Source organism: Muntiacus reevesi, chromosome 2 (genome assembly GCF_963930625.1).
Source record: "Muntiacus reevesi chromosome 2, mMunRee1.1, whole genome shotgun sequence".
Taxonomy (NCBI): Eukaryota; Metazoa; Chordata; class Mammalia; order Artiodactyla; family Cervidae; genus Muntiacus; species Muntiacus reevesi.
The window spans coordinates 134226650-134242532 of record NC_089250.1 but is presented as its reverse complement, the minus strand read 5'-3'; the positions used below and the strand labels follow the sequence as shown (position 1 = coordinate 134242532).

At 35.4% G+C, this 15883-nt stretch overlaps 1 protein-coding gene across 5 annotated transcripts in view; it reads right to left on the bottom strand.

Moving 5' to 3' along the window:
- Positions 1–270: 270 nt before the first annotated feature.
- The window catches only part of KIF20B (kinesin family member 20B), an 83023-nt gene continuing 67410 nt past the window's right edge, over positions 271–15883 (bottom strand). For 3 of the 5 annotated variants that reach the window (XM_065922892.1, XM_065922891.1, XM_065922895.1), the window contains exons 27-34: positions 12795–12971; positions 10939–11049; positions 9168–9365; positions 8317–8385; positions 6542–6643; positions 5984–6134; positions 1693–1835; positions 271–522 (exon numbers count right to left, since the gene is read on the bottom strand). In XM_065922892.1, the coding sequence (XP_065778964.1) occupies positions 445–522; positions 1693–1835; positions 5984–6134; positions 6542–6643; positions 8317–8385; positions 9168–9365; positions 10939–11049; positions 12795–12971 (1029 nt within the window). In that variant the 3' untranslated portion in view covers positions 271–444. The remainder of the gene's footprint in view (positions 523–1692; positions 1836–5983; positions 6135–6541; positions 6644–8316; positions 8386–9167; positions 9366–10938; positions 11050–12794; positions 12972–15883) is intronic. The other 2 variants (XM_065922893.1, XM_065922896.1) reach the window with 1 other exon arrangement.

The window sequence follows — 15883 nt, the reverse complement described above, 5'->3', positions numbered from 1 at the left end:
ATACACACTTACTTCCTGTACAAACAGATATGTAAAATCACCTGTATTTCCTAACAGATGCAATAAAAGCAAGTCCTGCAACAGTTAAATATAAGTAAACCAAAGATCTAGCTTACAACATCTATGTACATAAACACAAACAAAAACCATAGCATCTTTCCTTGGCTCCTCACTGGGTCCATGCCTAGGATAAAAGAAGCTATTATTAAAAAGAAGCTATTATGAAAAGAAGCTATTATTTAAAAGTCTTAGAAAAGTAGGCAAGTAAACTTATTGTTGATATATTTTCTTTATTGAATTAAAATTATACTAGTAAAAAATAACAATGTATACACAAAGGGATTTGATGCAACACAGTATATACAATTATCTTTAAAAAGTCACGATACAAGTTACAATGATTATGAATATAAAATTTATATTAAAATATTCTCCATAAGTGATTCATTTGACTATTTTGGTTCGAAGTCTTCGTTTGAGAATCTGATGATCGCTTTCTTTCTCTTTATGGTCCATCAAAATCTGAAATGAGCAATTTCACAATTTTTATAAGTGAAAATAAAAGTAAAAATGAAACCTTACTTACAATTAATAAGGTATGTTCATATTTCAGTGTTTAATAAACTGAAATAATAAGTACATGACAGTAATTTTTTGTCCTCCTGGACTGCAGTTACACTATCTTCTATAAAAAAGCATGCCTAAGGCAGTAGACTTTATAAAAGATTCTTACAACACCACCTCATTCTAAAATTAAAGAAATCCATACTTTTACTGAGTTCCAGACATATATAGTTTGAAATAATAACTAAAATATTTCAAAACAAGTATCCCAAGTAATTTTAAAGAAATTATTTTTTGCAATAACAAGTAGAGCATTATTTTGCAACTAGGAAAAGAAACAATTTCAGCTAAGGGAGAAAATCATGTACTTATCAGACAGATGGAAAAAAGTAACCAAGAGAACAGCACTTTGAAAAGCAAGTCCTAATGACCCTAACTCTTTACCCTAATTCTTTACTACTTGCTTCAAGCGTCTATCTTTTATCTGACAGCTACTGTTACAAAAAGGTCTCTCCTGATTTTTCTTGGTCACTTCCTGTTGAAGGCTTTTCCTTTAATTACTTTCCTATCTTCACTTTTATCCACTAGGTAAATGCAAGCATGATGGAAAATTAGAACCTTCCCTGTAATAGAACAGCATGTTCTGAGTAAGGAAAATGAGTCACAGAGTCAGGGTGACAAACTAGTCTTTTCTTAAGAGAACATGGAAGCCTTAGAGGGAAAGTGGGAGGAAATGACTGAATGTCAAGTCTATATTTTAACCAGGCAGACTTAGGCCCAGATTTGTACAACAATTATGATAAAGATAACATAAAAAACAGATGTTAGAAGCTAATAGATTATTAAACAGTGATAATTCTATTGATGGAATTAAAATTCTAGAATTCTAATGAGTTAACAAATGCAGATGCATGTGACACTTGTATACATTAATGCAGCATTTACATTCAATTACTATAAACTTAACACATCCAGTACCAACAGTATAACTTTTAAAGCAAGTTTTACGAAACTTGGTATACAGAATAAAAGATTCAAACCACTGTATAATTCAAATTGTAAGAGTACTTCAGAATTAAAAAGAACATAAAGAGTTTTACTTTTAAGAGAACTGAAATAGTAGCTTACCACTTGGCCAGATATATCAATAGGAGATGAAATTTCATTTGTGTATAATTTTCGTTTGGCCCGTTTTGGTCGAGACACATTTTCTTTACTTACTTCTACATTTGAGAACTTTGAAGAGCTCATCGTTTCAATTATCTTCTTTGCTATGAAAAAAATTTATCAATTAAATCCTGAAATAATTTCCTAATTGCAAATACTGTAAATCCTTAATAAAGAGCCATATTAAAAAGCACTGCAATTTATAAATGGTGAAAGGACACGAATAGAAAACAAAGAAAATACATGACTTAATGATCAACAGCAAAAATAGAAAGGCAAATAAAATATCACTTCACTAAAGTTCAACATATTGTAAAGGTTGAAATTTTGTAAATTTACATATTGGTAAATTATACTACCACCAGTAAAACTCAGGCATCTTTAATGACTTGGAAGAGGTTTATACTACATTTACGGAAAAGGTCAGTACACATACACAGTGGGCTATGTAGCATTAAGAATAATAAGGTGGCAGAGCTAGTACAGTATTCACATGTAAAGATGTCCACATGAATATTAAGTAAAAGTAACTTGTAACTGTGAGCCATTTACTTCCAGTTAAAAAACACATGCACACAGATACATAGATTAAAAGATAGAAACCAAATTTTTTTTTTTTTTTTTTTTCAGCATTTTTTTTTTTTTTTTTTTTTTAATATTATTTTATTAGTTGGAGGCCAATCACTTTACAACATTTCAGTGGGTTTTGTCATACATTGACATGAATCAGCCATATAGTTACATGTATTCCCCATCCCGATCCCCCCTCCCACCTCCCTCCCCACCCGACTCCTCACTGTTGATCGTTTCTAGGAAGTTTAAAAAGAATTTTTCAATTTCTTACTTTGTACATCTGCCTTATTTATTTATTTAAACAGACACATACTGATTTCAGCAGAAAACATTTCCATTTGGGAAAACTTATGGATATAAAATCCATATATATATGGTATCAATTTTTTTTTTTTTTAAGGAAAACATTTAAGGAAATACACAGAATTAAGTGTCTACCTGTCAAGGGCTAAGCTAAGCCTAAGAGAGGAGCTGCCAGATGTCAGAGTAGCTAATTAAGACAAGTCAACATGAAAGTTAAAGCCTTTAACTTTCTACTGCAACTGAATAAACAAGAAGCTAAAGTGAGAACATACCAACTCCCACCCTGTTCCACACTCCCCCATGGAATAATGCATGGTCTGGGTCAGGTGGATCAGCACAGAAGTGGTAGTTCATTGCCAAAAGGCTCCTGCACTTGCAGTTTTATGGACCTTGGTGCTGGAGACCAGAGGGGAGGGCTAGGAGTAGAAAAGTAGCCCTTCTCCTTCGCTATCATAAGGTCTTCAGCAGAGACGGCCGAGGACATTCTCTACTGAAGGCACTCAATTAGGAGCATCCAAATGAAGGCCCCTAGGCTAGGAATTCTGTGGTGGCTCAGTGGTAAAAGAATCCACCTGCAATGCAGGAGACCTAGGTTCAACCCCTGGTTCGGGAAGATCCCCTGGAGAAGGAAATGGCAACCCACTCACTATTCTTGCCTGGAGAATTCCATGGATGAGGAGCCTAGCAGGCTACAGTCCATGGAGTCACAAAGAATTGGACACAACTGAGTGGCTAGTACACACACACAGGCTAGGAATGCAGATAAGTGTAAAAGTATGGCCAAGAGGAGACCTGCCTCCTTGACTGACTGACTCCCTTCAAAGACGAATGCACTGGCTGTGTATCATGTTTGTTGTGGGAAGGGCAGTTTTCCCTTATGAGGCCTAACAGTTAAACCTTTGTAATCGCCCATGGTCAGCCTGAAACAAATCACACATAGGATTTTGGGTTGGAGCCTCAAAACCCCTCACTACTATGTGCAAACCACTGTACCAAGAGCCCAAGATGTAAACAGAACAGACATGTTGCACCTGTAGAGCTTATATCCTACTGGAAAAGGTAGCAAGAAAACAAAAAATTAAGTGGCTTAAGTAATTTGTACTTTGAAAAGATCACTCTGGCTGCTATGTACTGAATGGATAGGAGATAGGCATAATGGGTAAATGGGGAGACCAGTGATACTGAGTAATGGATTAAGAGTAGTTATCAGAGCAACAGAATTTTAAGAATTAGCCTCTATTTTCTTCTTTTTTCCCTTTATTTCCAAGTGATCAACAACAGATTTGTACTGCAGTTACAATCCAAAACATGGAATCTTTATATTCCTAGAAAGGAGTTTTTTTAAAAAAAAATCCACACCGGGTATATAGTAGGGAAGCTGTTAAGCTAAATCAACCAACTCAGGAAGTCATTACCATCTGGGTACTTCCCTCTACTTGAAAACATGTTTCCTTTTAATATATAAACCATATATGCATTGCTTTTTATGGTAATATGTTGTTTATATATCAAAAGGAAATATGTTTTCAAGGAGAGGGGCTTCCCTCGTAGCTCAGTCAGGAAAGAATCTACCTGAAATGCAGGAGACTCAGGTTCAATTCCTGGGTCAGGAAGTACCCTGGAGAAGGAAATGGCAACCCACTCCAGTATTCTTGCCTGGGAAATCCCATGGACAGAGGAGCCTGGGTCATGAAGAGTGACCATTATATTTATAGTCTATGGGGTCGCAAAGGGTCGGACACAACTTAGCAACTAAATAAATATAAACAATGGTCAATATAATTAAATAGAATACCTAAGAATCTAAAATAACAAGTCTCAGTTCTCCAAATTTAGACATTTAACAATTTGCTGTTTACCTCTCCAGATATCTTCTATGCTTATACAAACAATACCTTTCAAAGAATGTATACTTTTAAATATATATATATACACACACACAAATGGATCTAAGTCTGAAGTTCCCAAACTGTGCACCAAGACATGCTGCAGCAAATTCACAAGAGCAACTTGGAATATTTTAAATTTCTAAGGAAAACAGTGACACTCAACTCAGGGTAGTTCAGAGTTTCCAAAAGGTATCAAATATCCTTCCTTTTGATGGTGACATATTTTAGCAATCTGGATTTTCAGAAGCTAAATTTTCAGGGATTGTTTGGCCTTAAGTATTAATGGATGGAATTATTTATGTGTTTCTTTGGGTGCATGGATGCACTGAAAAAAATTACTGACATATTAAGGGCACTGTGAACCAAGAAAGTTGGGGAAGCTCTGTGGCGAGTTTTTACACAAAAGTATTTTTACACAACCAACATGACTCAATTCAACTGTCCCCTGCTTTTAGTCACTTTCCCTCCTCATTCTCCCCACCTCTAGTCTCCCAATTTATCCCACGACCACCACTCAGGTAATTCTATGAAAACATGAAAACTCACTCCGTCCTGCCCCCTTCCTCCTAATAATCTCTCCACATTCTAGACGCCAGATGCATACTGCTACCTAGAACTGCCTGCACAAGTCCTACACTCTCCTGGTACTCTACTTATGTTAAGACTGTTTTTTCTGGTAGATGTGTATATAGAGAGAATATATATCTTAGCACATATTAATACCAGGGTATTAATATGTCTACATTATAAAGAAAAAAGCATTAAGCAACTAAACTTAATAGATATTTAAAGAAATATGTTTTTGATATAGTACATAAGATTAGGTAATATTTATCCATGCAGAGGAAAAAAGCACTAGAATATATACCATAATATTAACAGTGGTTACGTCTAGGAGGTATAATCTTCCAGTATTTCAATATCCAAGTTAAATTCCATCTCGTCTATTAATATCAAATCTTCCCATAGCCCCCAACAGTTCTTTTCCTCCAATACTACCATAGCTCTTTCCTTGTATCTCTACAACGCATTAAGCAGTCTACATGCATGAGTGCCAAGTCGCTTCAGTTGTGTCTAACTCTGTGCGACCCCACAGACTGTAGTCCTCCAAGCTCCTCTGTCCATTGGTGTCTCCAGGCAAGAATAGTGGAGTGGGGTGCCATTCCCTTCTCCACAGAATCTTTCCATCTCAGGGATCGAACCCATGTCTCTTACAACCCAGTCTCTTGGACTGGCAGGCAGGTTCTTTACCACTAGCACCACCTGGGAAGCTACTCCGGATCAATTATTTAAATACAGATTGTTCTCTTCCACCACACAGTAAACACCAAGGCACATCATACTCTCCTGTTTCCTCCCTCAATACTTAACAAATAATAAAGTCTACTGGAGATGTAAGAATCACTGTGGTAGAGTTTATACCAATCAGATATTAGCAAACACCATACATCTAATTTAAAGGGTCATTTAATTAATAGTCTGCAAACCTTTTGATTGAAGAATAGTTGGAGAATGTTGTAAGAAGTCTCCAAATTTCTGCAGCGTTCCTTCTTTTTTCTTAGCAGACCCATTTACACCAATTGTGGATGCGTGACTCCGTAAAGAGTAAGTTTTCTTAGATGATGGGCGTATAGAAACCTAACAAACAAACATTTTTTTTTTGTTATTGGTAATGAGGCATGCTAGAAGAAACCACTATAGTCACAGTTGAATTAAAGAGGCCAGACACAAGTTATAAATTCTCAGGCAGGGAACTTGGGATTAATAATATAAGGAGAGGGATGAAAGGGCCAGAGAATGAGTGTGGTAAGAATGCTAAGACAGAGATGAATACATCAAGAAGTACCTGCTACTTGTCAAATGTTAAAGGTTGTGTATTCTAAGCTGAATTAGATGAATAGAAAATGGAATATAAATGAGTTATAATTGGACAAAACTCACCTTCTGAATGATTACTAATCAAATCAGACATTTTTATTTTCATCATCTACTTCACAAATTTAACTTATGAAAATGGTCAATTTTGGACAAATTAAAAGACAAACCTTTTGTTCCTTTTTGACAGAAGAATTTCTATGCTCAGAAACAGGGGACTTCAAATTAGTTCTTGGTGTAGCATTCTTCTTATTTTCAAGTTTCACAAAGTCCTAAAAATAATGAAGTTCAGCACTGATTAATTTCTTGACAACATATTCTTTCTCTCTCTAGACTCCAGAGGAAGAAAAAAAAGAAAACAAACAAACAAAAAACCAAGCAAACAGTTCTTAACCAGAAGCAATTCTGTCCCCAGGGGACACTGGCAATGTCTGAAGATATTTATGGTTGTCATTGCTGGGGATAAGAGGCAGGTTTAATGGCAACTAGTGGGTAGAGGCCAGGAATACTGTTAAAAAACCCTACAATGTACAGGACATTGAACTCTTCAAAACAAAGAAATATCTGGCCAAAAATGTCAATCATGCTGAAGCTGAGAAACCCTGACTGAAGATACAACTTTTTTCTCACAATTTTTTCACCTTCAGTGAATATTACTGATATAGAACATATGTAGGTTTAAGTGCACCATGTGACAACATAATACATGTTATTATTACAAAATGATTGAAGGTATATTTTTTCACATGCATCATAATGAAATTACATGAGTTAAATGAAGGGATAACATCTTTTATTTGAGCCCCATCTTTAAAATACAACATAGTACTGTATCTACCCTTTACCCAACTCCCAAATCATGTTGAGCATGACCTCTATTTGGTACTTAGCAACAATGAAAACAAAACAAAAATCTTCAGTGTAAGCACAGGTAAAAAATGATAGTGAAGAAATAAAATCTGCCTTCAGTACTAAATAGGCATGACATCTTACTCTTTTCCCCCACATAACCTTACTTAAGACAAAATCTTTCGTAGTGTATTAACTGAATTGAACTTGTCAAAATCCTAACTGTGCTAAAGATGATAAGCATAAAAAGGGGGAAAAGGCAAGAACAGAAAGAGAGAGAAGATCATGACTGAACCTCAGAATTCAAGTTACAAAGTAATCATAAGGATGACAAGAAGCAAATTTTCTAAAGAGAGGAAAGACAGATAGACAGGGAAAGCAAAGGAAGAAAAGATTATAACTCCATCACACTTGCTGTTTTCAATAGAGCACTTCAAATTTGGAGTCTTCATGAGAGTAGAATATAGCATTGTATAAATTATTTTCCTGAAGCTTCACAACACTGTTTACTACAGCAGTAAAGAGCCTAGCAAAATCAGTTAAAATTTTTAAGTTTCTACATGGTTTACTTACAACAATCTGTTGTTGGAATTCTGAAATGGGGAGTATATACCAGCAGTAAAATGAATAAAATAACTGTCTCTTAACCCTCAGAGTACACAATTTTTCCTTTTCCCTTGAAAAAAATGAATCAAGTCAACATAGGTGTCAGCCACTATGTTAACAGATGATGATGAAATCAAACTACTTAGTAGAGTTGACCCTTGAACAACACAGGTTTGAAATGCATGAGTCAACTTATACACTGATATTTTTCCATAGTAAATACTATTCAAAGTACACTCTGTACTTTGGTTGAATCCATGGATGAGGAACCTCACATTCAAAAGAGCCAACTGTACGTTACACAAGATTTTTCTGCACAATGACTGGCACTGAGCCCTCATGTTGTCCAAGAGTCATCTGTATCTTAATGGTATCTAAGTGTATTAAATATAGAATAAAAGTTAACTAAGGGTCTCCAAAACAATCTTTTAAGGTGTTCTACATGTAGCAAGAAATATGCTAAATAATATTCATTCATCAAATCTATTACCTGACAGAGAGCCTCAGGAGTATGTTTAATATTATTTCTGTTCTTCCGCCAGCTTGAAAATATACTACTCTTTAAAGAAGTGAAAAAGACAAGTTGGAGAAAAAGTTATTGTGCTAAAGAGTTTTAAACATAAATATTGCTTTTAACATAAATACTGTCATTTATTATGTACCTATCACAGGTGGAACAAAAGCAAAACATTTTAAACATATTATATCTAATTCTTTATTTCAAAAGGAGGAAAGTGAGAATCAAAAAGTTTATGCGACTTGCTGAACCTACATGACTAGAATATGATAGAAGGTTGGTAACCCCACAATCAGAAAGCAAGAAGTAAAGAAATAAATCATTTTTGGCCTACCACTAAATAAGATCCAAATTTTCATACTGACTCACAGAAAAAGAATTTCTCTTCTGAAACCTACTATGATCATAGAGACCTAAGATTTTAACTAAATCACAAGGATTATATTCAAGCAAGTTAGTAATTTCAGTTTCTCTAATTCCTTTATCCTTAATCCCTTTTCTATTCCAAAGGAGGGAAAGTGACTAAGTATGAACGGAACTGGAATACTGAAATAGCTTTCTACTAAAATTCACCACCATTTGACCTATCACAGCCTCACTGAAACAAGGAAATCTACACATTTTAAAATCCTCAAGCTTTTTGTTTGAGGACTATTTACCACAACAACATTCTTAAGAGTATTAAATATTCTGTAAACTATGACTTTGGGTTCTAATACTAGTAATTATGAACAGGAGGGCAATGTAACAGAGTTTAACTATATAGCTGAACTTAACAATAATAAAACTTACTTGTTTAGTTCACTTAATAGTTAAGTATTTACCTCTTCCATTTCATGACTCTTCCTCTTCCGGGTCTTGGGAATCTTAACCGTCACTGGTGAGGTACAACCTGGGTGTTTTACTGCCATTCTGTTTGGCTGTAAAGGTGTAAATTGAATCTCTAACTCAGGTTTTGGAAATCGAGTGCTTTGATTATTTTCTGTTGACACTTCACAAGAGTCAAGGACTATAGATCCATCCTACAACAGAATTTATAAGGAAAACAAATCTTATTTGCAGAACATGAATTTCTAAATTGCCAAAAATTACCTCTCTCAAATACCTATTAAAAACAATGAATTGGGAAAGATAAAACGTTTGGGTCAAACTCACAACAGGGATAAAAAGAGTGAGTTGTCATCTACTTTCTCCAGGTTAACACATGGTACTCAGTATTTCCCAAACCTGTATCATCATAAGAATCCTTTGGAGAAACAGTTTAAAAAATTCTTAAACTCTACCACAAATTTACTAAATCAGGAATCTCAAAGGAAAGAGTCTAGGATTTTTAATAAGCACCCTATCTATTCCATTATCTATAGTCTATTGAAAGTTGCTCAGTTGTGTCCAACTCTTTGGGATCCCATGGACTATAGTCTGCCAGGCTCCTCTGTCCATGGGGTTTTCCAGGCAAGAATACCGGAATGGGTAGCCATTCCCTTCTCCAGGGTATCTTCCCAACCCAGGGACTGAACCCAGGCCTCGCACAATGCAGGCAGATTTTTTATCATCTGAGCTACCAGATAATAAGCACCCTCACTGTGGTAAACTACAGTTTGCTGCGAATACTAGTCTTCCTATTCAGAGTCTCATTCCCCCTCCCCTGAATGGAGGCTGGCCTTAATGGCTTCTGTGACTGGAAGTGGTGGAAGTAACATGATTCTTCTGAAGTCTTGTAAGGAATGGCTTATGCTATTTTCCTGAATTAAAATGCCTTTCTCTTCCCATTCTCTGCTTGGTAAACTTCCAATAGCCGTCAAGACCCAGCATAATGTCACTTTTTCTACACAACCACTCAAGCAAAATTCATCCAATCTTCCTCAGTGTCCCTTCCCAGCACTCTCTTCATAACACTCCGTCTGAATGGTCAAACAAGACAGTCATTAAATACCTGTCTTATTAGAATTCTTACTCCTCGAGGACGGCGATTTATGTCTTTATTCTCAGGGCTTAGCAAGGTTCCTAACAATGAATACTCCCATTAAATGTTTTTGAAATAAATATTTTAAAAAGTAATTTTATTTTCAAAAAGTGACATGATTTTTACCTATTTCATAGGCACTCTGATAAAGTCTATGCCATTCAACATGAGTCACAGAAACCCAAGGCCGCTTCAAACCAAAGAAACTTCATTGTGAGGTTACTGGGATAGGTGATAAAGTTGTAAAGTGGGTAAAATTTCCAAAAAATACTGTTTACTAGAATTAAATGGACTTTATTAAATGGACTACTTATGAGAGAAAACAGTCATCCAAATTTTATCTTTTGTTGGATTTCCTATTTCTGACCATCAAATTTATTTATAGTAAAAGATCTGTTGTTTGAGATCAGCATCACGTTGAGGAGATCAGTATCAGTTGGGGATCAAATTTCTTCAGGAGAATTGCATCTCCCCTCAAAAGCCTTTAGTTCTCCTCCCCAAGAGCACTCATAGCTAACTGTACAGCAAGATATCTTCAACAGTTGATTAAATTATACTTTCAAGTGTTATTTAGCGATTAATGGTCACTGGCAAAGAGGGTTAAAGAACAGACTGTGTTATCAAATACCCACCTCGACTTCAACCCTGGAAATTTCAAAACCTGTTGACTGAGGTTCAGTTTCAACCCTGCCAGGATTTGTTGAACTCATTTGTGTGGGCTGGCTATCCATGGTCTGTTTTTCCTAAAGTAAGGAAATATTAAAGCAACAAGCCACTGTAACCAAATATACATTAAAATAATTCACCTAAAGAATACAAAATCAAGATTTGGATGAATTAAACACTGGAAGTAACTAAAGACTTCAAAGACCAACTAACTCTCCTTCTTCCTCTTTTGCATGCTCACAGACTCAGCAACTTTCCAGCCTCTTCTGAGTCTGACCTAAACAGAAATTTGAAAGATTATTTTCAAGTTCCAAGGTGTTTTACATATATTCTCTCATTTTACTTTCACTGCAACTCGGAGTTAGACTTGGCAAGAATCATTATTTCTACTTTCCATATAGGAAATAGAGACCTAGAGACATTAAATAACAAAACCACAGTCCGTACTGAGTTGGAGCTTAAACCTACCAAATCCCTTTGATAATGTAATTCTGAAAAACTAGAGGTGTCTTAGGAATGCAATTACAGAATTAGAGTAGAAAAAACTATACTGATAACTAAACTTTTCCTTGCTGTACACTCTTCATCCCACTTAGTCACAGGACATGCTATATTCCTAAACCCTATTTAAGGGATATATAAAAAAATATCAGATTTACATTGCTAAACTTGATAATTTCAACATGGACCCTCTAATCACTACCACCAAAATCAAAAGTGAAATACATCTCTTATGTCACCTACCCAAAATAGCAAGTAAAAAAGATCCTATTTGCACTCATAATATGGAAAGCAACTAGCATGTACTGACTTCCACTATGGTAATAACTGTGTTAACTGTTTTACAAACACTCTCAATAAATTTTCACAATTCCATTAGGAAGACATCATCACCTCTGATTTAAAGTTCAGAAATGTTAGGTAATTTTCCTAAAAGTCCCAAAACCACAGTGACAGCAGTTGGTATCTCATTTTTCTAACTTTCTCTTCTGTACAATACCACATGCTGATATCTGTTTGAGCAGACAGTATTTCTCTGAGAATCATGAGGTCTTTTGATGTAAGAGACAGATACACACATACACATTTATTTTATTATTTACCTGAAGGCTTTAGAATGGCATATTTTCAAATGCCAATCATTTACTCTGGAAAGACTAGCTTTAGATGTACCCTGATTCAATTTTCCTGGGAAACAGTTAACTGAGAAATGTAATGCTTTCTTCATCTAGGGTTCCTAACTCCAGTGCATATCACAAAAGTAGCTCCTGGGAATTTGCTGGTAGTCCAGTGGTTAGAACTCAGAGCTCTCACTGCTGGGGCCTGGATTCAATCCCTGGTCGGGGAACTAAGATCTTGCAAGCTGAGTGGTATGGCCAAGGAAAAAAAAAAGAAAAGTACCCACTGAATGACTCACCTCTCACCACTGTGCTTATTTTCAAAAACAGTGTGTATCTTTATCATAAATTTAGGATGGGCTCAAATATTTAAATATCAGCAAGAGTTCAGGCTGAGTCACATTGCCATATTTTAAAGACAGATGAGGGACTAAATCACCAGTTGTTTATTTTCTAAATACTCTATCTGAAGATATGGCCAAAATATTAGACAAAGTACTAATCATCAACCAGTCACTGATGAGTCAACTATAATGATAAACTCTGAAAACTCAAAATTCATGGCAAATATGTAAATAATTTTTTCAACCTATGATTCCCTACTGATCTACTAACATTTTTATTCTTTAAAAGTTAATCAATTAAATAATTTTGAAAAACTCCTATGTTTAATCAAAAAAGGCATAGAATAACATTCTACTGACTGTCTTAGAAGCCTCTGATGTGATCTTTTTTAATTGTTCGATTTCATTATCTTTTTGTACATTACTGGAGATCAGTGCTTTCAGCTCTATTTCTAAAGCTGCAACCAGCTGATCGCGTTCTTCCCGCCACTGCTGGAGGTTACCATCTTTCTCAGCCAACTGTCCTTTAAGTATTTCCTAAACAGAATACAGACAAAATGTTAAATGTTGTAACATTATGAATCTAAGAATTTTTGAAGTTATTATGGATAACACAATAAATACCACTGTGAACAGGATATACAACAAATTACACAGTCAACTCTAGATAAAACTTTTACTTAAAAAAACAAATACATAATGCCTTTATATACCTTAACTATCCACATACTATATCCTATACCACCTCATTCCAAAACACAAAAAAGCTTACTGGGCACTTCCTTCAATAAACAATTACAGCTTTTAAACTAATTCTAGCATTTCCCCCAATATTTGTAAAATGAGATGGTAAAATTACAAAAAAATTAATGACAAAACCAATAGCAACAAACAACAGAAAAAGGAAAATTAAAAATACCTTTTCACTGGGTTCAAAAATCATGAAAGAGTGGCAAATTAGAGAAAACATGTGCAAGATCTAAACATAACTACAAGACACTGCTGAAAGAAATAAAGGAATACTTAAATAACAATGGGCTTCCCTGGTAGCTCAGACAGTAAAGAATCTGCCTACAATGCAGGAAACACAGGTTCGATCCCTGGGTTGGGAAGATTCCCTGGAGAAGAGAATGGCAACCCACTCCAGTATTCTTGCCTGGAGAATGCCATGGACAAAGGAGCCTGGCCAGCTACAGTCCATGGGGTTGCAAAGAGTCAAACAAGATTGAGCAACTAACACTTTCACTTTCTTTTTTTAAATAAACAAAGAGAACCTGTGTTCAAAGATCAAAAGATTCAGTATTTTTAAAATGTCAGTTCTCCCTTAGAAGATCTAGAGTCAAGCAACTTCAATAAAAATCCAAGCAAGTGTGTGTGTATCTGTGTGTCTGTGTGTGAGTGGAAGTGGAAAAGCTGACTCTAAAAATAATATGAAAATGCAAATGACATAGACTAGTTTATTTTGAAAATGAAGTACAAAGTAGGAGCAATCATACCATGTCATTTTAAACCTACTCTATATAATAATAATAATAATAATAATAATAATAGACAGTGTGATATTGTCTTAAGGATATACAGACATCAGAGAACAGAGGATACAGTCCACAAATATTATGGTCAATTGATATTCCATAAGAATGTCAAAGAAACTCAATGGAGAAAAGAAGTCTTTTCTGTAAAGGGTGATGGAACACCTGAAGAGCCAAATGGAAAAAAAGACAGACTTATAGTCTAACACCACATACAAAAGTTACCCACTGGACAACTGAGCAACAGCAAAAGTCGCAGAGCAGGAGAAAGGAACAGCTTTTCCAAAAGTGTTACCAGGTCAACTGGTAATTCAAATTCACAAGAACGATGACGGCCTTTACCCCATCTCACTCCAACACAAAAATTAATACTGGAATCAAAATGTGAAAGGTAAAACCCCAAACCTTTCAGGAAATAATGTAAGAGAACATTTTCATGTCCTTGAAGTTCATAAAGGAAAAGGCTGAGAAAGTTAATTAGAATAATTCTTCATTTCTGTTCTAAAAAGGCAATGAGAGTAAAAAGGTAAACCAGAGGTTGAAAGAAGGTAACTGCAACACACTCCTATCCAGAAAGTATAAGGAACTCCTGTATAAAAAAGATAGTCAAATAGAAAATAAACAAGGGGACTTGAGTAGGCATAGTCAAAAAACAAAACATCCAATCCAACAATACAAGTTGCAGTATAATTGGTAAAAGCTACTTTGAAAATTAGCCTGGCATTCTACTAGAGTTCCACATATAATTACCATGCCTGCTTGCCTGCTAACTGCTTCATTCATGTCAGACTCTGTGTGACCCTATGGACTGCAGTCAGACAGGCTCCTCTGTCCATGGGATTCTCCAAGTAAAAATACTGAAGTGGGTTGCCATCCCTTCCTCCAGGGATGTTTACCCTATCCACTAGCAATTCTATTCTTGGTGATATACGCAACAGAAATGAATGCACACGTGCACTATAGAAATACATAAAAATGTTTACAGGATATCTTACTCATAACAGCCCCAAATAGTAACAACCCTTGTATCTTCAACTTTAAATTGAACAGACTGTGGTATACTTATACAGTGAAATACTCAGCAATGAAAGGAAACTAATTCCAGCTACTTGCAACAAGTATAGATGATCTTCACAAACATAATACTGAGTTAAAGAAGCCAGGCCCAAGAAAGTGCATTCTACTTATTTTTATTTATATAAAGTTTTAAAAACTGAACAAAATTGAAGTTTAACATTAAAAGACAGAACAATTATGATCACTGAGGAGACAGGGTCTCTCGGATGCTAATATTGTTTTATTTCTTAAACTCAATGGTAGTTAACTGGGGCTGGTTTTACAATAATTCATTGAACAACATTTCTTTTACTTACTGTGTTGTGTGTATTCCAATTTAAAAGGCTTTAAAAAAATCAACAGTTTATTTCTTAAATATTGCAGACACACATCCTAGGTACGAGTGTAAAGAAATAGATAGGAGAAAGGAGAAAGTTAGTTTGCTCTAGGACTAAAACTTCAAAGGAGGTTTACTTGCTGGCATTGCTGCCAGAGGGACCACTGATTAGGAAAAGGAGTAGGTCCATTCCTGCTTTGGGGCTGGAGTGACTAACTGTGAAAGTCAACAGTTCTGATTTCACTTTTGCCTCTTGTTACTGTCCGGAAGGTTGAATGGGCTATGGACAGAAACAGAACCAACAGCAGCATTTTCTGTTAAGATAGATGTAGCATTTCAATCTTGCTCAACACAACACTTCCTGAAGGTAACTCCAGTCAGGTGGCGTTGGTACATGAAGTGAAATATATTGCCACCTGAGTGCCATAGTAATAACAATTATTAGTCTCACATACTTTGTCATGTGACAAAGAAAACAGAGTCAAGACTCTAAGGAAACATGATAACTAAATGGAACACAGTAT